This window comes from Mesocricetus auratus, unplaced genomic scaffold, assembly GCF_017639785.1.
Source record: "Mesocricetus auratus isolate SY011 unplaced genomic scaffold, BCM_Maur_2.0 Super-Scaffold_100013, whole genome shotgun sequence".
In the NCBI taxonomy this organism is placed as follows: domain Eukaryota; kingdom Metazoa; phylum Chordata; class Mammalia; order Rodentia; family Cricetidae; genus Mesocricetus; species Mesocricetus auratus.
In genome coordinates, this window is record NW_024429196.1 from 76,382,678 (window position 1) to 76,409,333 (window position 26,656).

At 50.6% G+C, this 26,656-nt stretch overlaps 2 protein-coding genes across 5 annotated transcripts in view; one reads left to right on the forward strand and one right to left on the reverse strand.

Moving 5' to 3' along the window:
* The window catches only part of Slc25a48 (solute carrier family 25 member 48), a 36,908-nt gene extending 19,718 nt beyond the window's left edge, over positions 1-17,190 (forward strand). For 3 of the 4 annotated variants that reach the window (XM_013119326.3, XM_013119328.3, XM_040756064.1), the window contains exons 5-8: positions 5,380-5,637; positions 7,632-7,765; positions 14,568-14,686; positions 15,235-17,190. In XM_013119326.3, the coding sequence (XP_012974780.1) occupies positions 5,380-5,637; positions 7,632-7,765; positions 14,568-14,686; positions 15,235-15,244 (521 nt within the window). In that variant the 3' untranslated portion in view covers positions 15,245-17,190. Of the gene's footprint in view, positions 1-5,379; positions 5,638-7,631; positions 7,766-14,556; positions 14,687-15,234 lie in introns of all 4 variants that reach the window. The other variant, XM_013119327.3, reaches the window with a different exon arrangement.
* Positions 17,191-22,977: 5,787 nt separating this feature from the next.
* On the reverse strand, positions 22,978-25,877 carry Il9 (interleukin 9). Its single transcript, XM_005078463.1, has 5 exons — positions 25,755-25,877; positions 25,611-25,646; positions 25,495-25,527; positions 24,223-24,354; positions 22,978-23,097 (listed from the first exon to the last, which is right to left on the reverse strand). Exons 1-5 carry the CDS (start codon positions 25,875-25,877, stop codon positions 22,978-22,980), a joined length of 444 nt encoding a protein of 147 aa, XP_005078520.1.
* Between the last annotated feature and the right edge of the window lie 779 nt (positions 25,878-26,656).

A 26,656-nucleotide genomic window follows, 5' to 3' on the forward strand; every position in this document is an offset into this window, starting at 1 on the left:
AGTCAAATAAACTCTTTACAAAGCCCCACTAATGAATGGCTCAAATAGGAGACAGACTATCAGGGATGAAAATAGATCGATTAGAGCATTCAGACATTGACAAAGATAAAGTGATAAACTATGAATTGTGTACATAAGCTTTATTGGACACGGTTAAAAGATCAAATTTACATGTCATGGGGTGATAAAAGAACTCCAACCTAAAGGCATATACGATGTATTCAACAAAACAATAGCACAAGGTTCCCCGAATGTAGAGAAACAGATGAGCATCTAGAACCAGGAGGCACTTAGAATACTAAACAGGACAAGAAAAGAACCTGCTGACAGCAGATTATAGTTACAACACTAAACAAGAGAGCAAGGAAAATACTGAAGGCTGAGGGAAGCACTAAGTCTTAGGTAAGCCATAAGATTTCCAGTGTCATCCTTCATAGAAATGGGAGAAAAAATCTTAAAATTACTGTGGAAGCACAGAGTCCCGAAAACCTAAAGTCAGGAGCACTAAGTCTTAGGTAACCCATAAAATTTCCAGTGTCATCCTTCATAGAAATGGGAGAAAAAAATCTTAAAATTACTGTGGAAGCACAGACTCCTGAAAATCAAAACAGTCAGGAGCACTAAGTCTTAGGTAACCCATAAAATTTCCAGTGTTATCCTTCATAGAAATGGGAAAAAATCTTAAAATTACTGTCTAAACAGAGAGAAGGGCTGGGTCTATCACCATGCTTACTTTCAAGTTGTACTGTAGAGTCATGGGAGCAGAAACAAGCGTGGAGACCATGGAACGGAACAGAGCAGAACAGAACAGAACAGAACACCCAGATATATAGACGCTCACAGCTGTAGGCAACATATATTGAAGAAAATGACAAACCTCTCAACAAGTGTTGCTGGCAAAACTGGACAGTGACATTAGGAGAAAGACACTAGATTTTCATTTCTCGCCCTGTATGAAAATCAAAGGGATTAACATCTTTAATGTAAGATCTGAACCCCAGAATGCATTGGAGGAAGATCAGCATGGGCAAGGACTTCATGATGTCTTACTTGTTTATTTAGTGTTGGAGGAGACACATGCCATGTACACGTGTGGATGTCGCAGGGCAGCTTGTGAGAATTGGTTCTCTCCTTCCATTATGTGGGTCCTAGGAGATCCCACTCAAGTCATCAGGATTGGCAGCCAGCATCTTTACCCACTGAGTCATCTCACTGGCCCATCAAACACTTTCTGACCGGGACTCCAGTCACCCAGGAAATAATGCTAACAATTGTCGAGTGGGGGGGGGGGTTCCATGAAATGGAACAGCTTCAGCACAGCAAAGGAAACAACTGAGTGAAGAGACAGCTCACAGAATGGGAAAGGCTCTTCGATGGCTGGACGCCTAACAGGGTTAATACCTAGATTGCACAAAGAGCTCAGAGAACTGAGTAATAAGCCAAACAACCCAATCGATAAATGGCCTGCTGAGATGCGTAGACGCATGTCAGTAAGTGCATGGCCAACAGACATGAGAGAGGACTCAGGGTCACTGATCATCAAGGAAATATCCGTTAAACTACACTGGAATTCCATCTCACTCCAGTCAGAATGGAAATCTAAATAACAGCTGGGCAGTGGTGGCGCACGCCTCTAATCCCAGCACTGAGTGGGGAGGCAGAGGCTGGTGGATCTCCAAGTTTGAGGCCAGCCTGGTCTACAGAGTGAGTTCCAGGACAGCTGGTACACAGAGAAATCCTATCTTGAAAATCATGAGAAACAAAACAAACAAGAAAGAAAGAAGATAACAAATGCCAGAGAAGGGGCAGAGAGGTACTCTTGGTAGGAATGCAAATTAGTCTAACCACTGTGGAAATCATGGTTCCTCAAAAACTAGAACCCAGCTGCCTGTGCTGCTCCAGATCAGCCCATCACAGAGACGCTTGTATTTCAGGGTTTACTGCAGCCCTTGGAGCTAAGATAGAGAACCAGGCCAGGTGTCAGCCACAGAGTGCACTAAGAAGATACGGTTGTACACACTGGAGAACCTTTTGAGCCATGCAGAAATGAAGTTCCGTTATTTCCAGGAAAACTGAATCAGCTGGATACAAGCCATTAAGCAAATTAAGTTAGTTTCAGGAAAAAAATACTGCGTGTTATCTTTCATTTTTGGCTCTCATATTTTACATAGGCATGGAATGGTACATGTACCTGTGTCATGAAAGACACATTGCGGGGAGCAATGGGAACAGAGAGGTGAGAGAAGTGAGCAGCAGAGCCTTGGGCAGGTATGCTCAAAGCAGGCTACACACTTGCGTGAAATCGTCTTCGCTAACCATGATGTGCTGCCTTGCTACCGGCCTCAGACAGTGAGGCTACTATATCATTGAAAGAACACACACACACACACACACACACACACACACACACACACACACACACACACACACACACTGTGAGCCAGAAGGAACCTTTTCTCTCCAGAAGATAATTGCCTCGGGTATTTTGTTATAGAACTGCCAAGTTGACAAGTCTTAAGAGTTTGAGTTTGGGTTGGTGTGGGGCTGTGTCAGCATCTTATCTTAATGGTCGTTTAGTCTAGTTCATAGTCTCACTGGCTATTATATTGGTTTAATAGCCACAAATGAGTAATTATAAACCAGTAAAAGCTAGATTGCTTACGTTGCGGACTTGGGAGAGTATGAGGGAATTTTCTTATTGCTTATTCAAGAGAGGTAATAGAGAAAAGGAACAGCGGGGATTTATTGACGGGGCTGGCTGGCAGTGTGGCCAGGGTTCTTTTACCGTCTGCACTGCCAAATTAGCAGATCATTATCTGGACACGGCCTTTCAATCAGTAACTCCTGAGAGCCATGCTATAGACACCGGTCTAGGAAGCCTTGACTTCCGGTGCAGGCCAGCTTTAGCTAGAGCTGGGCTGTCCAGCCAGCGTTTACACAGCCAGAAATTTGATGTAAGGCAAATTTCCAATGATAACACTGGCAGTATTGTCAACAATTTTAGGCAAGAACCTACAGTGCTCTCTTGGGGCCTTTCAAGGGCCACAGTATCTGCTCTTGCTCAGAGTGACCCCAAGGTGGCCTTTATCCCTCTCACCTTCCTTCCCCCACACGGGTGGAAATGCATATGTAGGCATTTGCTCAGGTATGTTTCTCAGGCAAGCGCTGCCTCCTCTTGCTCTTGTGGAAATCTGGAATGAGTTAAAATTTATGTCCTTGAATTTCCACTTCAGGTTTGTTGTTGTTGTTGTTGTTTTGTTTTAGTGTTTCTCTGTATTGCTCTGGAGTCCGTCCTGGAACTTGCTGTGTAGACCAGGCTGGCCTAGACTCACAGAGATCCACCTGCCTCTGCCTCCCAGCCACAAGGCTGAATGTCCATCAGAGAAAGATGGGAATGTCTGGGGACTTGGGAGATAGTTCCCAGGATGAAAGGCCACTTCCTGTTTGCAGTGTGTACTTCCTGGTTATACCATGTGTATGACCAAATCAGAGCTGGGGTCAGGGGATGGAGCCCAGGTGGCTCAAACAGTGTTGGGGTCACCAATGGCGCTTCATCCTGGTCCCATCGTGTTAGTAAGACCCTTCGGAAAGGACATCAAGTCTCTTCATTGATATTTGAAGGCCTTTCTGACCATGAGCCACAAGAGAGATCAAACCACAGCATGACCCCAGAGCCTGAATATGTTGTGGGGGATCCACCAAAGAAAACTGCCTGAACATGGGTTTAAGCTCACAGAAAGTCCTTGTTAACCATCTGGCGATGACACTGGATGTTCAGGGTTTCCGGTACAGCCCCTCGGCATCCTCAGGATGAGCTTTTAAGCACAGAAACCATGATCTGGTTTAACGAGGACCAATAGCTAGACGTGGAGCTACAGGAGCCAAAAAGCAAGTCATTACACTAGAGACTTCCCCACAGCTGTGGGCTTTGAGGGACGAGGCCTTTGTCTTCGTTTTAGCAGGTGGCACTGTCTGCCCGCTGCTAAGTTTTATGGCCTGACTGATACTTCTATCATAGAGTCACTTGTGTTTACGTCTGGGGCCCACTGCCAAAGGAAAGGGAGTACTGGGCCCCTGGACTTTGAGGGTCCGTTGATGTTGCCTTACAGCTGTTGTAGGGTACAGCCAGATCAGGGGTGGCATGAGTCAGACATGCCCATCCTTCAGCCAGCCAGCGGGTCCTCTCACTGACCACCATTTGCTAACCTACTGGACCCAACCTTGTGTGTACAAATAAAGCTTGTCTGAAGATCAGAGACTGGAGCTTGCCACTAACTAACCATAGAAGTCTGCAGGTCTGTACAGACAGACAGGAAGTAAGATGGCTGGGCAGACAGGAAGTAAGATGGCTGGGCAGTGGTGACACACGCCTTTAATCCCAGCACTTGGGAGGCAGAGGCAGGTGGATCTCTGTGAGTTCAAGGCCAGCCTGGCCTACAAAGCAAGTCCCAGGACAGCCAGGGCTACACAGAGAAACCCTGTCTCAAAAAAACAAACAAAACAATAACAACAAAAGCATGCCCTTTGCCACACTCACCATCCCCTCCCCCCCCGTTTCTACCCAGCATCTCACTTCCTGTCTCTGCCCAGCCATCTCATCCCCCCCCGTTTCCACCCAGCATCTCACTTCCTGTCTCTGCCCAGCCATCTCATCCCCCCCCCCCCCCGTTTCCACCCAGCATCTCACTTCCTGTCTCTGCCCAGCCATCTCATCCAGCACTGTTCCACCCATCACACTGAGGACTTGGCATGTTACCTGACTTACATCCATGACAGCGGTCCGTCAGTCTTTTAAAGGTTAGAAAACAAAGGTAAAAAAAAAAAAATGCTGGCATTTGTAAGTGGTGGAGGAGCAATGGCATCCAGGACAGCCTGACTTCAAGTCACATTCATTTGATCAATCAAAGTACAGGCACTCGCATGCATGCTTGTGTGTATGTGTGCACACAGTGTTGGGAGAGACAGAGGCAGAGAGAGGGGGGGAGGGAGGGAAGGAAGGAAAAAGAGAAAGAGAGAATATGAACAACTACCAATCCTCCCCATCAAGGGCGAGCCTGACTTGGCTGTCTTCAATGATCCCGGGCATTCTACAATCACAACTGCTTAGAAAAATGCATAGTGTTGGTTGACCAGAAGGCTCTGGGAATCCCAGGGCAACTTGGCTGGTAGTGTCTCCGATCTGGTATACAGGTTGCCAGGGCTCCTGGTTGGAGTCTCAAAACTCTGGTGTAAGCTGCCAAGGGCGACAGATAGCTTGGCAAAAGCAAATAACCTGTGTGAGTGGAGGCTGTCAATGGGATGGCCTGGCTGTGGTGCCAGGGGCTGGCCAGTCTCTTACCTGCCCGGTCACTTGCCACCATCTGTCCCCTGTCTTTTCAGCCAACCATGGATTGAAGTCCAGGCCAGTTGCCCTGGGGGAACAGGCAGCATATCACGGACCAATAGACTGCATTGCAACCATTGTGAGGACCGAGGGCCTGGCAGGGCTGTACCGGGGAGCCAGTGCCATGCTGCTGAGGGACACCCCAGGATATTGCCTCTACTTTATTCCCTATGTGTTCCTGAGCGAATGGATCACACCTGAGGCCTGCGCAGGGCCCAGCCTCTACGCTGTGTGGCTGGCAGGTGGCATCGCAGGTAAGAGCTACAGTGTGGGAGTCCTGCCCCTGGGTCCTGGGCCTATCACAGTGACGGCAGCGTGCAGGGGCTCCCGCCATGGTCTTCCCAGCTCTGAGGAGGCAGCACCCGTGCAGCCACACATGCAGAACCCTCTGCGCCATGCCTCATAGGGGAGCGGCCCTTTGACCTGTCCTTCCTTGCTGGGCTGTGAGTCTCTGTGTGAATTCACTGGACTTTGAGGCCCTGGGTACATTCTGGGCATGCTCTGTGTGACAGGCTTTGCTGAACTTTGGGGAAAGCTATTATCGCAGCCCCCTTTACCGGCATAGGAGCGGGGAGTCGCCAAGTGTAGCCATGCTTGCTCACTCGTAGCCTGCCGGGCTGATGTGGGAGGTCAATGCGATAGGGAATATAATATATTTATTTACCAGAAGAAGAACTTACACACGAAAGGCTGGGGAGTCAGAAGCGTGGCGGCTTCCAGGGGAAGAGAGGAGAAGAGGGATTCCTTTCTCTTTCACTTCCTTTTATCTCCACCTGCCCTAACTTTCCTTATCCCTGCCCTTAGGGCGGATAGCTTTGTGGGGCTCACCCCTACACCAGGCCCTCAGCTCACACAATGGCTGCAATGCAGTGTATTGGTCTGTGATATGCCATAGACCAATACACTGTGGTACCGGGTAGGTGACATGTGGTACCATGGTTGGCGACATGTTACCCTCCTACCCGGTACCCCAGCCACAGTTCATTCAGAGGGAAAGTCAGCATGCATGGAGTGGTTGCCGTGCCTGCTTTGGTGTGACTGGGTACTACCTCCCTGGCATCTTTCTCTTCTGCTCCCCTTCCTCTCTCCTCCTTCCCCATCGTCTCCCCTCCCCTTCTCTTCCTTTCCCTTCTCCTCCCTCTCCTCTCCCCTTCCCCCCTCCTCCCCTCTTCCTCCTCCTCTTCCCCAGAGCTATCTGTGTTTTAAACTCACAGCAAACATTCAAAGCCCATGCCTGACCATACGGCAATGGTGCTGTGCCCATGCCCCTGCGTGTCTGAGGCTCATCCCTGGACCTACTCCCATGTGGAGCCCTCAAGTTCCCATCTGTCCTCATCCATGTGGGGAGCAGGTGCCGAGGGCCTGCTGACCTTTCTTCATGACACCCTCACTGTGACTGAGGGATGAGTATCCCAGGCTCACGTAGGGAAGCAGCTAGGAGCCCTGGCAAGGTCAGGAGAGAATGAACATCGAGACAGGCTTCCACAGGCCACGACAGACAGCTGGGGCACTGGAGGCCTGCGTGGGCGAGGGTCCAGGACGTCTCTGGCAGCAGTTACGCCAGCTGCTCTGGACTTTGACATTGGAGTGTTGTCCCTCCCCAGCCAAGAATGTGCCAATTTCTGTGTTAGTAAAACAAAACAGAACAAAAAACCCCTCCCACTGTTTTCCTAGTCTGTTAAAGTCACATGAATGCTTAAACTGGAACTTTCAAGCTCACCGAGTGAAGATAACCCCTACGTGTGGCTCCCCAGTTTCATGTCACAGATTTAGAAAAGTTTTTACACAGAAAAAAAAAACCATGCCTGTCCTGCCTGGCAGCCCCCAGGCTGGCCCTTCTGGGTGAGAGATCTGTGTGGCATGCTTTGTTAAAGCCTGCCTGTGGGTAGCTGCAGGCCTGTGGGCACACGTCTCACCCTGAGCTCTCTCTGTGCTTAGGAAGAACCGCAGAGGACTGTGAAGCAGTCTCTGTCCCACTGATAAACGTTGCCGTGTGTGGAGCCTCTCTGTGGCCTGCTCTCACCCTCCAGGCTCCCACAGGCATCAGTTCACCGCGCCCTCACAACCTCCTCATAGACACAGGGCTTCTGCCCAGTCCACAGAGCAGGTGCAGGAGGCTGGGTCCTGTAGTCCCGTTCCCAGCCCATGTCCCCGCCACCGCCACTTACCTACCAGGGTTCTGAAGGCCAGCATCCTTGAAGACCCAAGACAGCCAGCTCTGACATGCTTGTTTCCTCTGAGTTTGCAGGGGCAATTTCCTGGGGGACAGCAACTCCAATGGATGTTGTGAAAAGTCGACTCCAGGCTGATGGCGTCTACGTAAACAAATACAATGGAGTCCTGGACTGCATCTCCCAGAGTTACCGGCAAGAAGGCTTGAGGGTGAGCGGCACACCGATACAGCCCCCCCCCCATCCCCGGGTCGGAGGGCTCAGGCGTGTTGTGGTGAGGGTGAGGCTGGGGACTGGAGGTTGCCAGCCTTCCTTCCTTCCTTTCTTTTATTTTTTGAGACAGGGTTTCTCGGTGTAGCTCTGTAGACCAGGCTGGCCTTGAACTCACAGAGATTCTCCTGCCTCTTCCTTCCTGGGACTAAAGTTCTGGGACTAAAGGCATGCGCCTGGCTTGCCAGCCTTGAAGCAGTGTGAATGGGACTTTTTTTTTCACCTCTTGATTTCTTTCTCAGCAAGTTGGTTATTGGTGAATGGAAAATTACGAAATTTTGCATATTGATTCTGTACCCAGCTATTTTGCTGATCAAATCTGAGGGTTTTGAAGTCCTTAGGCTTTTAAGAAAAAGACTGTGCTGTCTGCAAAGAGGGGTGGCTTGAATTCTTTCTTTTCTGCTTGACTTCCTTTTATTTCCTCTCTTATCATGTTTCCCCAGCTCACATTTCAAGCCCACATTGAACAGGGGAGGGTGGACACCCTTGTCTCATGTTAGATCTCAGAGAAGTTTCCAGTTTACCCCAAGTAGTATGACTTTGGCTGTAGGTTTGTCATGCAGCTCTTGGCATCCTGATGTGGGTTCCTTCTTTTCTTAGTTGTTATCATGAAGGTGTTAAGAGTTGTCAAAGACCTTTCCTGGTCTGTTGAGATGGTCATGTGACTTCTGTCTCTTTACATTAATTTGCATATGTGTAGTCATGCTGCTACCCTTGGAATGAAACCAACCTGGTCATGGTGTATGAGCTTCCCATTGTGTTCTTTAATTAGGCCTGTGGGGCTTAATTGAGAATTTTTGTGTCTGTGTTACTGGGGAAGCTGGCCTATAATTTCCCTCGTGTTGTCTTTTTCCACTGCTGGTGTTGGGCTCATGCTGATTTTGTGGAATGAGGTAGTAGTGTTTCTGTCTTTTCTATCTTGCGGAAATTTCTGGAGAATTGGTTCCAGCTCTTCTTCAAATACTTAATTTAACTCAGTGGTGACTCCACCCAGGTCTGGGCTTTTTGACAGAGACTTTGGTACAGCTTTATCACTGATATTTTTTCTGTATATTTTAAATTGTTTGCATCCTTTTGCACTAATTTAGTAGATCATCTGTGTCTAGGACTTTACCCATTTCCCCCAGATTTTCCAGTCCTTTGGAGCATGGATAGTCTAGTATTCCCCAGTGAATGCTTGGATGTCACTGGAGTCTGCGGTAATCTCAGCCTTTTCATCTCTAATTTTTAATGCCTCTCTCTCTCTCTCTCTCTCTCTCTCTCTCTCTCTCTCTCTCTCTCTGTTAGTTTGGCCAGTGGTTGTCAATCTTGCTTATTTTTTTTTCAGAGAACCAACTCTTTGATTGACTCTATGTACGTTTCTTTATGATTTTTTTTTTTACCACCCACTTCTTGGGGTTTGACTGATTCTTGTTTTTCTAAGACTTTGGATGCACCATTGGGCTGTTTCCTGATGCGCACTCTGGGCTGATATAAGCATTCATACAGGTGTTCTCACTCTCATCAGAGTCTAGGAACTTTTCAGTGTCTCTCTGATCTCTTCCATGAACATTTAGGAATGAGTGATGAGTGTATCGTTTGATCTCCACACATCTTCAGTTTCTACACTTTAGTTATTGAATTTTACTTTTATTCCACTAATATTTGATAAGAAACAAGTTTTTTTATGTTTTTGTAATTGCCAAGATTTAATTTGTGTCCTAGAATGTGGCCTATTTTAGACCAGGTTCCTTGGGCTGTTTAGAAGAATATATATTCTGTATCTGTTGGGTGGACTTTTCATTGGTATCTGTTAGTCCATTTAATCTCTCATGTAATTTAAGGCTGAGGGGTTTTTGTTTGCTTCCTTTTAGGTTGATGGTCCATCTTTAGATGGGATACTTAAATCACACAGGGTCTGTAAGACCTTTAATGACCTTAGAATTTCTTTTAGAGATTGGGTGTCTCCCATCTGGTACATATATATTTACAATTACTGTCTTCTTGATGAGCTTTCTTTATATGCAGTGACCTCCTTATCTCTTCCGATTCTGGTTTGAAGTCTGCTTTATCAGATGTCAGAATAGCTATGCCTGCTTGTTTTCATCTTCCATTCTCTTGACAGGTTGTCTTCCACCGTTAATCCCTGGGTGTGTGTGCCAGTGGGGTGTGTTTCTTGCAGACATCAGACAGCTGGGCTAATCTTTTAATCTAGTCAGCTGATCTGAATCTGTCTATTCACGTGTTGATGGCACATACATTTAAGGATGATATTGAGAGGCGTTTACTAACTCCTGTTGCTTTCATTGCTGTTTTTCTGATTAGTTGGGTTACTGTCTGCCCCCCCTTTTAGCAATGGAGGTTGGACATGATGCGTTCTTTTCCAGATCCCCTTCCTCTTCCATTCCTTTCATGTCATTTATTCTTTCCGATGTAGTCACCATGGAGACTGTCTCTCATGCTCCTCTGTGTGCAGTACTGCTTGCTGCATGTGTCGTCTGTGGTGCTGCGTCAGTGACCTTCACACACTGGAAATCACAGTCCTGTGCACGGGAGTGAGGGCCAGCTGAACTTGTGACCTCTTGTTTTGTTTTCCAGACAGAATTTCTCTGTGTGACAGCCCTGGCTGTTCTGGAACTCAGTTTGTAGGCCAGGCTGGCTTTGAACTCACAGAGATCTGCCTTTCTCTACCCCCTGAGTGCTGGGATTAAAGGTGTGCACCACCACCACCACCAACTGGTGAACTTGTGACCTCTTGTCTTGCCTGTGGTTTATATGGTTGCTTAGTCTATGTTGGACAAGTGTCCCTTGTCCACCAGCTCTGTGTTCATTTTGCTATTCTTTCTTTCTTTAATTAATTCGTTTATTTGTAAGCCAGGGGCCTCTGCTGGCCATACTTAACTCTGCAGTCCATGGACTGGGCAGCTTGTCTAGAACTCCAAGACTGTAACCCTTGGAGTGGCTATCATCTAGCTAGGAAATCCAGTCTTTGTGTGTTGGCAGCACGGGAAGCAAACACAGCACTGAGACCTAGCAGGTGGAGGCCCTGTCTTTGGGGTCCCAGTGCCTCCTGGGTACTGATCACCTGCTGGAAGGACACTGAGGTGGGTCAGGAGGCGCTTCTAAAGCAGGCAGCCGCCTCGGGAGGTGGAGCCCTGCACTGACATGAGCTTTGGGACTGCTAAGCGCCCTGGTCAGCAGTGAAGATCCGTTTCCTGCCATCAGAGGCGTGTGCGCTTGCCTGCTTGAGCTGAGCCTCCTGTTACCTGTGCCCTTCTGACTGTCAGAGGCGTGTGCGCTTGCCTGCTTGAGCTGAGCCTCCTGTTACCCGTGCCCTTCTGACTGTCAGAGGCGTGTGCGCTTGCCTGCTTGAGCTGAGCCTCCTGTTACCCGTGCCTTTCTGACTGTCAGCCCGTAGCTATCTTGCTCACCATAACCTCCCCGATCCCTGCCTAGTCCTGAGGCTACAGCGGAACAAACCGAGGCTCCCTGCCCTGTGGCTTTGTAGACCAGGCTGGCCGGGAACTCACAGACGTCTACCTGCCTCTGGCATTACAGTGCTGGGATTAAAGATGTACACCACCACGCCCCGCTTTGTTTTCTCAGAAGACAGATAGCTTGTGGTTCCATCAGCAGTTACAGGACCCAAAGAGATTCATTCGGGGTGCTATCATTTTATTTGAGAGTGTTTGTCTACCCCCAAAAGAAATTAATTGTGTCATAATTAAAGAAAATCTGTAGAGGCAAAACCCCCATGCCACACCCCCGTATACACCCCGTCACCATGCTTCATGTGAACCAAGCCCTCAGGCCCGTCAAGACTGGGCAGTTGCTCTCGGTCTTAGCATTGTCCCCTGTGCAGTTCTTACTCAGAGATGAGTTTTATTTGCTGTCACTGGTGCCAAGAATCAGGCTTCATTAAACGCTGTACAATGCCCAGTTGACGAACCGCTTCACCAGCCCGAGATTCAGGCTAATCTTTAAATCCTGTACTAGTTGATGAAAGGTCAGTGCTGCGTGAAAGCAGAGAGCTCCCAAACACAGGGACACATGTCTAGTGTCCCACCTGTCACCCTATCATCAAAAGCAGCCACCAGTTTGAGTTTCTTGTGATTTATTCCCCCAAATACACGGTGTACTTGCAAACATGCGAGCAAGTGGATGTCTGTGTGTGCTCACACATACGGGCATTTCATGTTGTTATAACAGTAGTGCGCACAAGCAATACCCCACGGGCTGCCTCGAACTTCGCAACCACCAGGTGGGAAGAGTCCCTTTATCTTAGAGCAACAGTAACTACAGCACCCATGATGTAGGTTCTGCTTGCTAAAGAATAGCTTCTGGAACATCCTGCCTGTGTCACCAAACTAGAACCGGAGCAGTACCAGTGCTTTGATCCTTGTCTGAGGGTTGTTTTGGGCCGCATGCTCTGTGGCTTCCGAAAGGGGGTTTATCCCCTGAAGTGAGGAGCCAGAGTTGAGCCCTGGATTCCTATTGGTTCAGTAAGGCTGGCTCGGGGCTGGTGAGGCGTGTTTGTGGCACTCAGGCTTCCTGAGGGCCTGGGGTCAATTGTCTGATGGCCCTGCGTTTTAGGGGTCTGAAGTCCTCACCCTACTCGAACCCCGACAGCTACGACAACCAGAACTCCCTCAGCACAGGCTATACTTTCGTCATTCACTTGCTCATCCTTCAAGGACTCATTTGAGAAACAGTTAAAGAAGGTCTGCTCAGGACCAAGCACCCAGTGGGGGAGGGGGCACTATGCTCATAGACTCTGCTCCCTGCCCTGTAAGGGACAAATGAGTCATGGACCATGAAGAACAGTGAGGACACGGTGTGATTAGGAAGCCACTCTGGGGTGGCCCTGATTGGATGGACAGAGGCTACAAGCACATATGAAGAGCATTCGAAATGGAGGGGACCAGAGGTGGCCCAGGGAGACAGATGAGACTGTCAGTCAGAAAGAACAAAAGGCTGGGGCAGAGGGGTCATCACAGGCCAGTGAGGCATCCATGCAGATGCATCCCACGTAGTAGGGAGCCATGGAGGCTCCATGAGAAAGGTCTTGGCCCAAACATCCTGAATGTTGTTTTATGGGGCAGGAGGCCTTGGAGCAGAGTCAAGCCGAGGTTACAGGGAGTCTGGGAAGCCAGCATGGAATTTTCCCTTTGGATCTAGACCCGGTTCCTGGCTATTACGCAGTCACTCTGGGTGAGCCTGAGGAGCTCCAATTCGGTTAGGCATTAGAGAGGAGTGTTAATATTACCCTGCCCCCATGCGGGTCTGCCTGAGAGGCTCCAGCATTTGTTGTCAGCTTCTCCTACACTAAGCTTCATCCTATGGCTGGCAGTGTCCCCTGAAACTGGGCACACGCACAGGCTGGCTGCCTCTTTCTGAAAACGACCCACTCTGTCTTAAACTTTGAGGTGATTCTGTGTGAGAGACAGCTTGCATACCTGACGGCTCTCAGGTCATGCTTGGCGGAAGGTTTACCTTTTGATTGTGTGCAGTTTCCAGAGAAGGCCTTCAGGGGCAGCTCAGCTCCCTACATCATCCCTAGACCCTTTTCAGTCCCCATCATTGCCTGGTAACATTGCCATTGCTCTAGAATGTGCTTATGTCATCCAAGAGGCTCCAGGCTGCCCACCGGCAGCAAGCAGGAAGGCGAGGGGAGTAAGGAGCTCACGAGAGCCACGCCCAGAGACAGAAGGCAAAGCTCAGGGGACCGGTCACAACAGAGGCAGAGTCTGCTAGCTGCTTCTCCACTCAGACCGTACCACCTCAGCCTCCACAGGTGACGGTGGCAGTCAGTCGTCACTGGTGCCCAGTGGTTCGATGGGCCCTGTGAAAAGCTTTAAGAAGCATTCATGGGCTGGGTTATTCCCTAGAACACCCTTTAGCAGCCCAACATCAACACTCTGATTAGAGATGTTGTCACCCACCCGTGCCGTGACCCTACCCATGCCCGTGATTCTAAGCATTGTCCTGCCCATATTGTCTGCCACTTTGGGAATGTTGTAGGAAGCGCCCGTCACTAGTCCTGAGTGGGGCGGAGCATTTTATATACAGATTCCAGAACCCTGGGGTGGGGGAGGGGCGGAAAGAGACAGAGAGCAAACACGGGTGCATACGACTCTGTACCAGCATAGAATGGGGGGTGGGGGGAAGACACAGAGAGGGCAAACACGGGTACATACGACTCTGTACCAGCATAGAATGGGGGTGGGGGAAGACACAGAGAGGGCAAACACGGGTGCATACGACTCTGTACCAGCATAGAATGGGGGTGGGGGAAGACACAGAGAGGGCAAACACGGGTACATACGACTCTGTACCAGCATAGAATGGGGGGGGGGGAAGACACAGAGAGGGCAAACACGGGTACATACGACTCTGTACCAGCATAGAATGGGGGGTGGGGGGAAGACACAGAGAGGGCAAACACGGGTACATACGACTCTGTACCAGCATAGAATGGGGGGTTGGGGGAAGACACAGAGAGGGCAAACACGGGTACATACAACTGTGCCAAGCACAGAACTGCTTGGCTCTCAGCTTGCTGAAGCCCCCAGTGAGCGCACAGTGGAGCCCATGAAAACGTGTGCTACCACAGCTATCCGGGGTTGGGACAGGCTGGGGCTGGGCCACGCTGCGTCTACAGTCATGTCTCTCACCCTCAGAAGCAGTGTTGCTGCGTGTGTGGGCTGGCACTGCAGAGGGTTGGCCCTGTCATAACTACCTCCCTGCACAAAGGTGTTTTTCAGGGGCCTCACTGTGAACGCTGTGCGTGGCTTCCCCACCAGCGCCGCCATGTTCCTGGGTTACGAGCTCTCCCTGAAGGCACTCCGCGGCGACCACACCGTGACAAGCCCATGAGCGTCAGGCGAGTGTGGGTTTCTCCTAGCCAGGGGTTAGTGAAGCTGGGGCTCCATTCTTCCTCATGGAACTGTCGTGAGCTTCTGCCTCTATGGCTGCCAATTCTCCCAAGGAGGATGGCCACCATCAGGGAAGCCTAGGAGCCTGGCTATTGCCCTTCAACCCTCCACTACAGAGGCTTCTGGAATGCAGACAGCATAGCAGGTCCTAGATGGAGGCAGCCGACAGGCAGGCTGACCACAGCGAACCCTGAAGCTGGCCTTAAACAAACCATTGAGGCCTTTTACTGGAATTCTGACATTCACAACTCCTCCGGCTTGCTGCCCGTTTTTTTATACAAAATGAAAAGGGCAGCAACACACTTGCATAGTAAGAGCTCTTGGTGAAGCATCCCGGACATGGGTGATGTCCAGGATGAGGCAGGGCAGGGCACGGATGTTGTGTCCTTCCTAAAGCTGTGCTCAGACATCAGCGCCACCCCCAAACCCATCCCTGTTAACAGGGAAATAAAAATTTAAAGTCCTGTAACAAAATTACTGTATTTTTATATTGTAGGAAAATGTAGAAACTACAGGAAGAACACAGTAAGAATTCCAGCAGTCACCATAAGGTCTCAAACCCAGAGCCAATTTGCACGGTGCCCCCTCCCCTCCCTTCCTCCTAGTGACCAGACACGTCACGCATGGCTGGATCTAACTACAAGATGGCTTCAGTACCAAGACCTCAGATCTGAGTGGCTGGGCACATGCCCCAGTTGCCACACAATGCCCCTCTTTGCCACCCTGAAGATTGGCTCTTTAAGGAGGCTGGAGGAAGCTTCTGGAGAGCCAAGTCAGGACTGACTGCCCTAGATTTGGCATTTGAGAGCAGCAGCCAAGCCAGCTGGAAGCTTTTAATTCTGAATGTCCTCTCCCATCTCGGTAGGAGAAAAGCCACCGAGGGTGGCAGGGGTTGGGGAGTGGGAAGAGCAGGTCCCCTTCAATGAGAGCGGGTGACCCTAGCAACTTTGTCTCACCCATGTTTAACATCCTGCTCAAAACAGAGCCACGAACACCAGGTCCTCTCTATTGTCTAGCAAGCCTGGGCTTTAGCTTAACAAAGGTTTGGGGCGGTCCACGATCTTGTGCAGCAGAAGCATGAACTCGTTGAAGACATGCAGAACAGTGCCTCCCTCCTCATCGAGACCCAGCATGGAAGAGAGGGTGCATCTCAGACGGTCCTGGCAGTGACCATCTCCAGAGACCCAGGCACAAGGCTCAGTGGAAACTGTTTCCAAATACACGAGTGGGATGGAGGACACAGCTACCCAGTCTTGGGGGACAACACCTTGCTCCCCATCCATCCCTGGTTCTGTTTCCTTCCAGGCCACTCCCTGCAGAGTCGAGGAGCTCAGCGGGAACTCTGTGAGGTAGTTATTTTGCCATAGGGACAATTGAGAAAGAGGGTCCTAGTCACTGGTAAGCAGCCAATTCTTAGGCTTGTTCCCGAGTCCTTCTGTGTCATCCTTCCCTCCCCTTCTGGGGTCCTGGTACCAGAGCCCTCCTAGAATAGTGCCGTTCTATGTCTGCCCTGATGTGTGTGCTCCAGACCCGGGAAGCCTACTTTCCATTTACGAGGAGCCTCACACGCAAAGAAGGATGTATCCTTCCCGTGGCGCCTCGTTTCGACACTTATAAAGAATCCCAGACAGCTGTCCTGACTGCGCAGTGTGTTGGCGGTCACTACCCCATCTCTGTGGGACGTGAACCGTCTCCATGTGGGTTGGCTGAGCCTGGATCCTGCTGGCCACAACTCGAAAGAGGATTCTTTACATCCTTCTCTTCCCGGGGCCGACCGGGCCTCGCTCCACAACGGGTTGGTGCTGCTGACGATACCTGTAGAACCAGCAACTACGAGCCATTGGAACCAAGGAAGCCCCAGCCATCCTGGTTCCGTGCCAGGCGGGCCACAGCTATCACACTGAGTTCAGAGTCACTTCCTTCGTGATTGCAGGCTCTCTGTTGGTCTCCCCAGCCCAGGGTGCTGGAAGGAAGGAGCAGACCATGGACCAAGCAGCCATACCATCTCTTTGGGCTCTGGATCAGAACCTATGAGAAACTGGGGCAAAACCCTGTGTACCCCGGATGCTGAAAACTCAACTGAGACCTGCAGAGAAGCTCGGGTTGGCACCGAATGCCCTTTGGGCTGTTTCTGTGTCTCATGCCTCTGCCTGGCTTCTGAGGGGCCTTGCTCACCCCCACCCCACCCCACCTGTGCTCAGTTTAGGTCTGTAGCGGAACTAAGGGGGATGGGCAGTGTCATTTTCTCCTGGGTTTGAGGTGTGCAGGGAGGGCACAGGGACTAGACAGGATCGTGTAGGAGAGAGAAATCCAAAGCCTGAGCTGTAGCATGTGTTGGTGTCACGAATGGCAGATGGCAGTCCAGACTTGCAAGGAGGTGGGTGCTCTCCGGACCTGACTTTTATGTGGAAACCCTCATTTAAAAACCGTAATAAAATGCACGTGTCGCCTACACGCTGCCTTCCAGTGTGGTTTTAGGCCTCTGCTTTGTCTCCCGTTGGAACCACGTGGGAGATTGCACTGCTGTTATGTGGCATGGGTCCATGGTGTGGCTTCCAATGCGGTACCCGCAGCAGCCACACCCTACCCCACCACATCCCAGTGCACTGCTGAACGTGGCTTCAGAATTGCCCCACACTGTCCCTTGGGCAGCCAACATCAGCCAAGCAGAAATGTCATGCAAGGTGACCTTAAACCCCCGCGAGGGAACCTGTCCTCACACTCATGTCAAAAGCAAGCCTTTAAGAGCCTTCCCTGGCTTCTATTATGCCCCACCCCCTCCTACCTATTTGTGATTGAGCCAAATTCCCGAAAGCTCAGATCTGACAGTCAGCACCAAATCGCTGCTGCCCCCTAGGGGCCGACTGGTCATTCTTCCCAGTGTAGCTCACAGGCACTCCTTCCCTCACAGTGCTCTCCTCCACCTCCATCCTCCACAGCTCCTGGGGCTGCAAAAATCCCCCTGGGCAGCTCTGAGCCCACGGCTATGGGGCCTCTGTCACTTAATCATCATACCTTGTGCAGGCGCTGTCTCAAGGCTTGGGGATGGAAGAGCCTGGGGTACCTTCATGCTAGTTTGTCAGACACTTTGGTGGAAAGAGGCTGGACTCCTCCCTTCCTCAGCAACACTGGCAGGCCCTGGGGATGCTGGGGGGGAGGAGATGCTCCTGGCATTAGTGAGATGATGCTGGGGTAGACCCAGGGTACCTCCTCTATCACATCCTAGGGTGTGTCAAGTAGGTGTTGTTAGTGTTCAGGCATCTGTACCGGCCTGTCATTGGGGTTCTGGCAGGATCCGCCCTCAGCTGCAGCCACCGAGAGCACCACCTGTGCCTGGTCACTATGCTCCCTTTAAAAAGGGCCCTGCCCGCCTCCCCCACCTCTACCGCTCTGCCTGTCTGTAAAGGGAAAGCCTTCCCGCCAGCCTGGTTCCAGAGCCGCATCAGTCCCAAATAAACACACAGGAGGCTATATTAGTTATGAAGTTGTTGGCCTTGCTTGTTTCTTACTGGCTAGCTCTGACTTAAGTACTTATCCCATAATTGTTAATCTAAGTATTTTTCTTACCAGAGAACATTCCGGGCTTCTTATCCCTATGGCAGTTACATCTTGACTCCCTGTGTTTCTCCTTCCCAGAGTCCTCCTCGACTCCTAGTCCCACCTATCTGGCTTCCCTATTGGCCAACAGTGCTTTATTGACATATACACAGGACTTCCCCCATCACCCGTCTCTCTTTCTCCCCATCTCTTCTCTCTGTCTCCTATTTCTCTTCCACTGCTCCTGTCCCCAGAGGGCTGGTCTCCCCCCCCATCCCACCTCCCTCCTTTGCCCCTAATTGAAAAAAAAACCCTCCACGTGAGTTCTGTCACTCACATGGCATCTTTCTCATGCTGCTTTTAAAGTCACAACAGGTGCGCAGTCGGATTGGGGTTGGTGGTCTGTTCAGAGGCTAGGCGGGGTCTCCACCGTGTGCTCCCGATTAGGCTAAGTTTACTCCTCTGCAGTGAATGACTAGGGGGCAGCTGGAGGCCCCTTCTGCTTAGCAGTGACCTCACTTGCTGAGCAGCCTTTGGAAGACCCAACGTACACATGAGAAAACGAGAGTGGAAAGGAAGGTATCCCAAGACAATTTTGGTCTCGTGGGGTCACTTTGAGGGCAGGCGTTCCCCTCCCCCAACAAGAAACACTGTCCCTCAAAAGCCTCTTTGGCTGATATACCACTGAGTCGCCACTTGGTGGCAGCAGAGGTCAACTAAACCCCCAGAGGCGTCTGCTAAATGGTGACCTAGGTGTAACAGAGCCTGGGGTCCTTGACACTTCTGTCTCTCAGTTCTCCAAGCCTCTGCGTCCCATCCTTTCCTTGGATTCCAGGCTCAGTGTCTATCTGAATAGTCTCAACAAATTCCGCCTGTTTGGGCCTCACTCCTCCTCACCTGCGGATACCCACCTGCCGTCCGAGTCTTCAGTAAGTGCTAAGGGCAGATGTGGGTTTGGGAGCTGCAATGTGTCCTGTGTAGAGGTTAGAAGACAGTGGTGGTGCTGGGGTGGGGGCGCTGTACTTTTTCCGTTTTGTTTTTGTTTCTGTCTGCCTTCCTCTCCCAATCTGGGCGGTTTTGCTTCTGCCTGGAAGTTGACAAAGGATGGCTGCAGCATCTATGCTCCCCGAGTCTGGTCTGTGTGAAACCCCGAGAGCCACAGCTGCTCCTTTGTGCTTTGGAGCAGGGTAGATGCAAGTTCTGAGCAAGTCCTTACATGCTCAGGATACATGTCGGGCTATTGGTTCAGGCTCTAACTCCCATAATCCTCCCTGCTAAGCTGATGTCAAGATTCCAGAAGCATGTGATCCAGCAGTGTAATCCAGGGAGCCAGACGTCCAAAGAAGTATGGCTTCTGGCCTCTGGCTGAGCATAGAGAGAGCCCACTAGACTCATTTCCCCCTGAGCACAGAGCGGGGCCAAACTGGGTTTGGTTCTCCAAGTTCTAAGAGCCATCATTCTATCCCCCTGCCTCAGTACTTCGCAGCTGGACAGCACTCACTGTCGTGCCCGCTGGCACCTGCATGCTCATTATGGTTGTGCAGTCGTCAAACCGCGTGCCCGGGTGTGCAGGGTGCAGGGGCAACCTGTCACCCAAACCCCAGCCTCCGTTCTTCCCAGTAGCTGGGAAAGCATGTAGGAATTACAAGTGACATAAATATTCAGTCCCCTTCTTCCCCAGAGGAGACTTGGGGTTCTGGGGTTGGGATGCAGGGAGAAGGATTCTCCAGACGATCTCTGTTTTATCCTCTGGGTCCCTGGAACAAATCTGCCTGCGACTTAGCCACCTGCGAAGGGTAGCAGTCGCATCCTCTTGAACAATGTGCTTCTGGGCTGCTCTCTTTTGCACAAGGGGAGTGATCATATACAACTTTTAGTGACTACCATGGCATCAACGTGTGGATCCAGCTCGCTGTGGTACAGATCACATAGCAAGACACTCGGTTTCTTCCCCTTTCTCCAAGGTGCTTCTCAATAGAGTTCAGCTCCCCCAGTTCAGCCCTTCTCACTCCAGGGGGGCCCTTCTTGGAGTCTGCCTGCAGGAGTGAGTCTTCTCTTACACAACTGTACAGACAAGCCAAGGGAAAGCACCACGCTGGGAGGTGGTTTTGATGTGGCAACGAGCTTCACCTGAAATCGCTCAGTTCCTCTCTAGCAGTAGTTTGTGTTGCTAGGTTGTTTTCTGAGACCTTCCCAACCACCAGCATCCTCCCCTGCCTGTGATCCCGCTGAGGCCAGTGCAGACTGCAGGGCTGGTGATCCCACTGAGTGCAGACTGCAAACCACAGAGGGAAGTGTGACTCAGAAAACCCAGGCAGGAGAAGACACCAGGGTTGCCATGTAGCTAGCCAGTCAGCCAGGGGGTTGCAGAAGCCTCCGTTCCGCCTGGAGATGACCCAGAGCCAGGTAGAGTGTAAGCGAGTCCCCATCTGGGGCAAAGCTCCTTTGTTCACACAGGTCCCCAATCCCTTATCACCATCCCGAAACCCAAACAGCTCAGCCGACTCAAGGTTGTTGTGACTCATTTGGCTGTAAACCTTGACCACTCTGTGTGAATGTTTTTGGTTTCCACTGCAGAATATTGATGCATTTAATCACAGAATTTTGCTCCAGGCCCTGCTATGGGGTGTTATGTAACACGGGCACATGGATTATGCATTAACTTTTGAAAGGGCTAAAAAGCTTGACATTTGAACCCTGCCTGACCCTTGCTTTCTGCATAAGCGGGTTCTCTGGGGCTGTGGTGGCCCATTTGACCCTCAGGATGTGGTCAGAGGACACGGCATGGAAATCTTAGATGGACAGGAGATCAGAACGGGGCAGGCAGGGTGACGGTTGGCAAGCAGTCAGCTGGTCATGGCTCTCTGCTCTAATCTTCACCAGCTGGGGGATCTCGGGAACATCTCCAACCTAGAAAGCTTTGATGCCCATGCTTATAAAAGAAGAGATACTAGAAATAAAAAAATCCTACCAATCCTGGGTGACTAAACAAGGCTGCTCCTCCCAGTCCAATCAGAAACAATGCCTAATGCTAAGTACTCAACACTAATGATTGTTGTAAGCGTGTGGCTTACCAGACTCCCTCGGGATTTCCTGTGTATCACACTTTGAGTGGTAAGTTTAGGAGGCCTGGGGAAGGGTACCCTGTTTTGGGGGACCCACAGGCTAGACAGTCAGGCATGACACACATACTCAGACACACTCCCTATTCAATCCAACCGTGTAGAGGCAGGAACTTAGTTCTGGAAGCTCCACACATGAAGGCCGAACCCAGGGTTTCCCACATACCCCTGTGTCAGCAGGTGGAGGAGGAGAGGGCCGTTCTCTCTGCCAAAAGCTCTCACCTTGTCCTTGACCCTGTGTCTGCCAGTCCATCAGTCAAGGCTAAAGGGGCCAAATAGAAGGCCTGACGTTTTTTCTATTCTAGGTAGGCAGGTAGTGTAAACTGACCAGTGACCTGCCTAGGGGCTTTGCAAAGACGCCACACGATTTTCCGGCTCCAATCCGTCCACCAGGAATGCATGGTCCTGAGTCTGTTCCAATTGTGCCCTGGCATCAGGACACCCATCATCCATTCAGACCATATTCACAGGGCACCTGCTCCATGACAGCTCAGTGCTAGTACAGGAGTGGACACACTGGGTCCCTGGAGAGCTGGCATGTGACCCGGGGAGGCAGGCATCGTGAAGGCTGTGAGCATCGTGGGACAGAGGCCAGCGTGGGCACGGGAGTGGGACATATAGAGTGTTAGGGTAAGGGGAACGGCCACATCCACACTCTGCCAGCCACGCAGTGTGGTTTGAGAATTTCTGGGGAATTGCCCACTAGGCATTGTTGGCTGGCACATGGTGGGTGCCCCCTGAACAGCTTTGGGTAAACAGACCATGTTGATCCACACTTCCTTGCTTCAAGCTCTAACCTGAAGGCGCTACTCCGTGGCTCATCTCCAGACCCCACTTGCCAGCCCTTTGCACTCTTATATAAGCCATGCCCACGTTTGTTTTTATTTTTAAAAGTTTTATGTAGGTGTGTTGTGCGCACCTGTGTACCCATGTGCACGCACTCACTCAAGCCTGCGGGCATGTGCGCATGAACGGAGGTGCCCTTGGAGGGCAGAGGCACCAGATCCCCTGGAGCTAGGGTTACAGATGGTTGTGAGCCTCCTGACCTGGGCTGGGAACTGAACTCTTCCCCTGAGCTGGGAACTGAACTCTTCCCCTGGATGAGCGGCAAGTCCTCCTAACCACCGATACGTATTTCCAGCACTCACGTCCCCAAGGAGTCTCTGAGCCCTTGGACTCACCAGACGGTGGTCCTTCCCACTTTGGGTCCACAGTTTGTTTCACAGGAACGAAACCCCTTGGTGATTTGGTAGTGCCCTGTGCCTCCATCGGGCTGCTCGTAGCCTCTGCTGTGGTCACCTTTCAGACTGTCCCCACGTGGCTGCTCGGCTACATGAATGTGCTTATTACCAAGTCTCTGACCCATCCCACCTATGACAAAGCTCGAAGCTTTGTTAGGTTTGATCAGCAGGAATGAATAGGCGATAAGAAGGCGCCTGGAGACGGCTTGCATTTCTCCTCCCCGTGGAACAAAGAGCACAACTAGTTTTACCTAGGATAACTGAGTTTATTTCTTCGTTGTAACAGTTAAAGAGGAAGGGATTCATAAATTTAATAAATAGAATAAATAATATTCATCTTCATGCTCGCTGTTTTGGCGCTTTCACCCCTGCCTTCTGGAACGTCTCCTGGAGGCTCTTCAGGAAGGACAACGTGTTGCCTGCTGTGGTCTGGTTGCATGGCTTCTCACAGGAGAAAAGCTGTGGAGAGGTAAGATAGAGTGAGCCTCCGCAGCAGTGTTCACCTAGCAGCCCCGGGACCATCGTCCCCCGAGCCTTGGGGACAGGTTGATGGGCAGGGGAGAGAGGAGTGAGGCGTGGGGAAAATAAGAGGGTGATCCTGGGTTAGCTAGTGTTTGGTAAGACTGTGTAGAGGTTAATCTGGGGTCAGGATTCCAGGAGTCTGCACACACACACACACACACACACACACACACACACACACACACACTCCCCTAAATGTCATTAGGGAAACTCTATTCTTGGGATTCCCTGGGGACTAAACATCTGTACACTTGTTACCTTTTTTTCCCTCCTGCCCACTCAAGGTCTCTTTACAACACAGTAGTTCTGAGTGAGACTTTGGATTCACATAGACCAGAGTTTAAGTCCCACCTTTGTCTCTTATTAAATACATTCGCATCAGAAAATAACTTCTCCTGGGTATCACTGTCCTCTCTTAGCAGGGGTGACAGCGCTGAAACTGGTCCCTAAGGCAGGTGGCTAAGCCTGGCAGCACACGTGACCCAGCTAGGGCAGATGCCACTGTGGACGTCGATATGAGACTAGCCTGGCCAACCACAGCACTTAGGATTGCTGGTGCCCGGGAACCAGGGCACACGATGACAGTGGCAAATAACTACCTACTCACTTTGTTTTTGTTGTTTTACAAACCTTTCAGCCCGTCCAGCAGACAAACAAAACCCCCTGACTTAGAGGCTACCCCATCCCTGGTTAGTATACTCAGTTCTTAGGTGGCCTTGTGTTGTCTGACTCTCTAGGGTACAGCCTTTGATACAACAGGGCGAATTCTTCCGTTATCCAACAAGCAGAGAGAAGACATTGGCTGCGTGGGTGGCAGTGGTTTCCACTTAAGCAGGGAAACCACGCACTCCAGAGGAGATCCCAGTTCAGGGATCTTTGGTTAAATTCCTTGCCGGCCCCTACCAGCCTGGGGCTGCTGACTCCAACTACCGTCCTTTGTCATCTGCTCAGAGATGAGCAGATGGCGCTTGCTCCCAAGTTTCTCAGCTAAGCTCCGACCTGAAGCATTCGGTGTCAGCATTCACTCAGAGATCAGTTGTCACACGCGGACACAGGACTCACCGGACACTTGCTGATCTTTAGGCTATCAACTGTCTTTTTCACCCGTTGGAAAACAACTGAGATTTCTGCGTTCTGTGTGGTGTTGGTCAGCTGTGACAGCCCTTCCTGGAAGCATGGTGTGGTACAATCGTCCTGGCAAATAATAGGGACTTATGAAAAGTGTTCATGAGAACTGTCTAAGAACAGCTTTGAGAAGTAACCACCAGCAGAATTTTAAAGAGCAAACTTAAGTTACCCAGAGTCACCCAAACGCATGCTATTTTAGCGCCTGTCTCTTGATGCTCTAGGAAAAGACCTTAAGTTATCTGAGGTGAGTCATTTTCCCAGCAACAACCCCAGAGGAGATTCTATCCAGGAAATGTGGGCTAGTACCCTGGCGGAGGCAATGCATCTATCTATCTGGTGGCCCTGTCCAGGTCCAGTGGCTGCCAGTTTGAAAGTGCAGAAAAGGAAAAGCCTCTCTCACCCGGCTGAGACGCGGAGCCACTGGACAGGGCTCAGGCTTCAGACAAGCTAAAATTCTGCCCTGAGAAAGGAGGGAATAAGCTGGACCTGCCCCTAACCAGACCCTGAAGGATGAGCATCTTCACAGAGTCCAAGTTCAGTGTCTGTTCCCAGGCCCAGCCTGCAGGGTGAGCCCCTCAGGGGCCACCGGTCTCGGCGACTGCTCTGTCGCCCTCACCAGGAGTTAGAACAGGACCAGAGGCTTCCTGCTCCGCTGACTGCCAGGATGTCAGTTGCTCCCTTGGCATCCATTTGGTACCCAGCACCAAACTTTGATACTGTCCTCCCAGAGAACACCTGGGACTGCTTGACAGCCACTAAAAACCAGCGGGGAGATGGAGGAAGAGGAAGAGGTGGGGGCAGGGAGGAGGAGCAGGGGGGAGGCTGGAGAAAGGAGAGGTGTGTGACGTCTCTGCTGTCCATGTCCTGTCGATGCTGCTATGTTTCACAAACCTGGAGTCATCAGCAGATGGATCAGAAAGCAATTCCTTTTTGTTTTTCGTTTTGTACACAGCCATTTATCTCAGACGATAGTTAATAATTTTTAGACTCTGGAACGTATTCAAATATCTCAAAGACCATAAAGCCAACTTAAACATATAGCTACGTATGTAACGTACATGTAAATATATGAGCTTTAAAGGTGGGGTCTATACAATTAACAGTTGCCCCTAGACAATAACTTAAACTTTAGAACGCCAAGTGAATCGTGTTATTTCTCCTCAAAGCTTAAGCAACGTCCCAGGGACCTTTTGCAGCCATACTCACAGATGGGATGGGAAGACACAAGCAACTGGTCACCTGCAAGAGAGAAACCTTGGCGTGAACACTCCCGCTATGAGCGTTAAGACAGGTTTGGGAGGTTTAAGAAGTCATCCACTCACATTGGTGCTGCAGCTGCATTTCGAGGGTGGGTCATTCTACAGTGAGCAAAGAGATGATAACCCGGAATGAGTACAGTGCCCTTCCACATCCTCCTCCAGGAGGACTCACACAGTTACCAGCTCTCCCCAGCCCCGTAATTCTACCTTCAGCTTCTCAATGAGGAAACTGGTGTCTCTGATCACCAACTTGGTGTTGCATTTCCAGTCCAGCACAGAACCAACAGAACCAAAGAGCAGGGCAGAGACAAGCATGAAGGCCACAAACATCTTTGCAGGAGTCTGGAGCTCAACCTACTGGCACCTTCCAGGCTAGCCGTATTTAAAGCTCTCCAAACCGGGAAAAACCCTGACATCAAACTGATACCCAGTGCCCACTTTTTCTCTGTAAGTTGAGGCCGACTGATATTGAAAAAAATAATCAGTCTGAGTCACTTGACAAAGACTGTTTGTGCCAGGAAATACCATTCCTCAGAAAAGATGCTTTTCAAGTAGTTGGGTTCTGAAACGCTGAAGGAAAAGTTAGAGGTCTCCCCCACCCCCTTTTAAAGGCAGGAATTCTGGGTGTGAGAGTCAGAGCACTTTCCATGAAAGCCAGGTCTGTGTTTTCCCCTTTGCATTAGTGGAAACGCTGACAAGACAGTCGTCACCGTGGTGTTGTGACGAGAGGGGTCACCCTGGCAATATCAGGGGAAAGCAGGGCAGCCCCTCTCACTCACTGGGGTTTTCCTTTGCAGCCTCAGTTTACCATGCTTGGCTGCTCAGATCCCCATGGTCTCTCAGCCCTGGGAACATGGGCCTCTGAAAACTGAGTACGTGAGGGGCTGTTCTCTGTAAGCTCAGGGATGCTGTGACTGTTCTTGCTGACATTGGCTTTGAGGATGCTTAGACTCTCTGCAGACCGTGTGTGGCACTGGGTAAGGTCAGGTTAAAAATACAAAGCAAACTCAGTGCTGCAACACTGAGCATTCACAGCCTATCGGCCCCCATCCTGGGTCCTCTGTGTGAATCAAGCAGTCACGTGAGATGGGTATTAATTTGCCATCCTC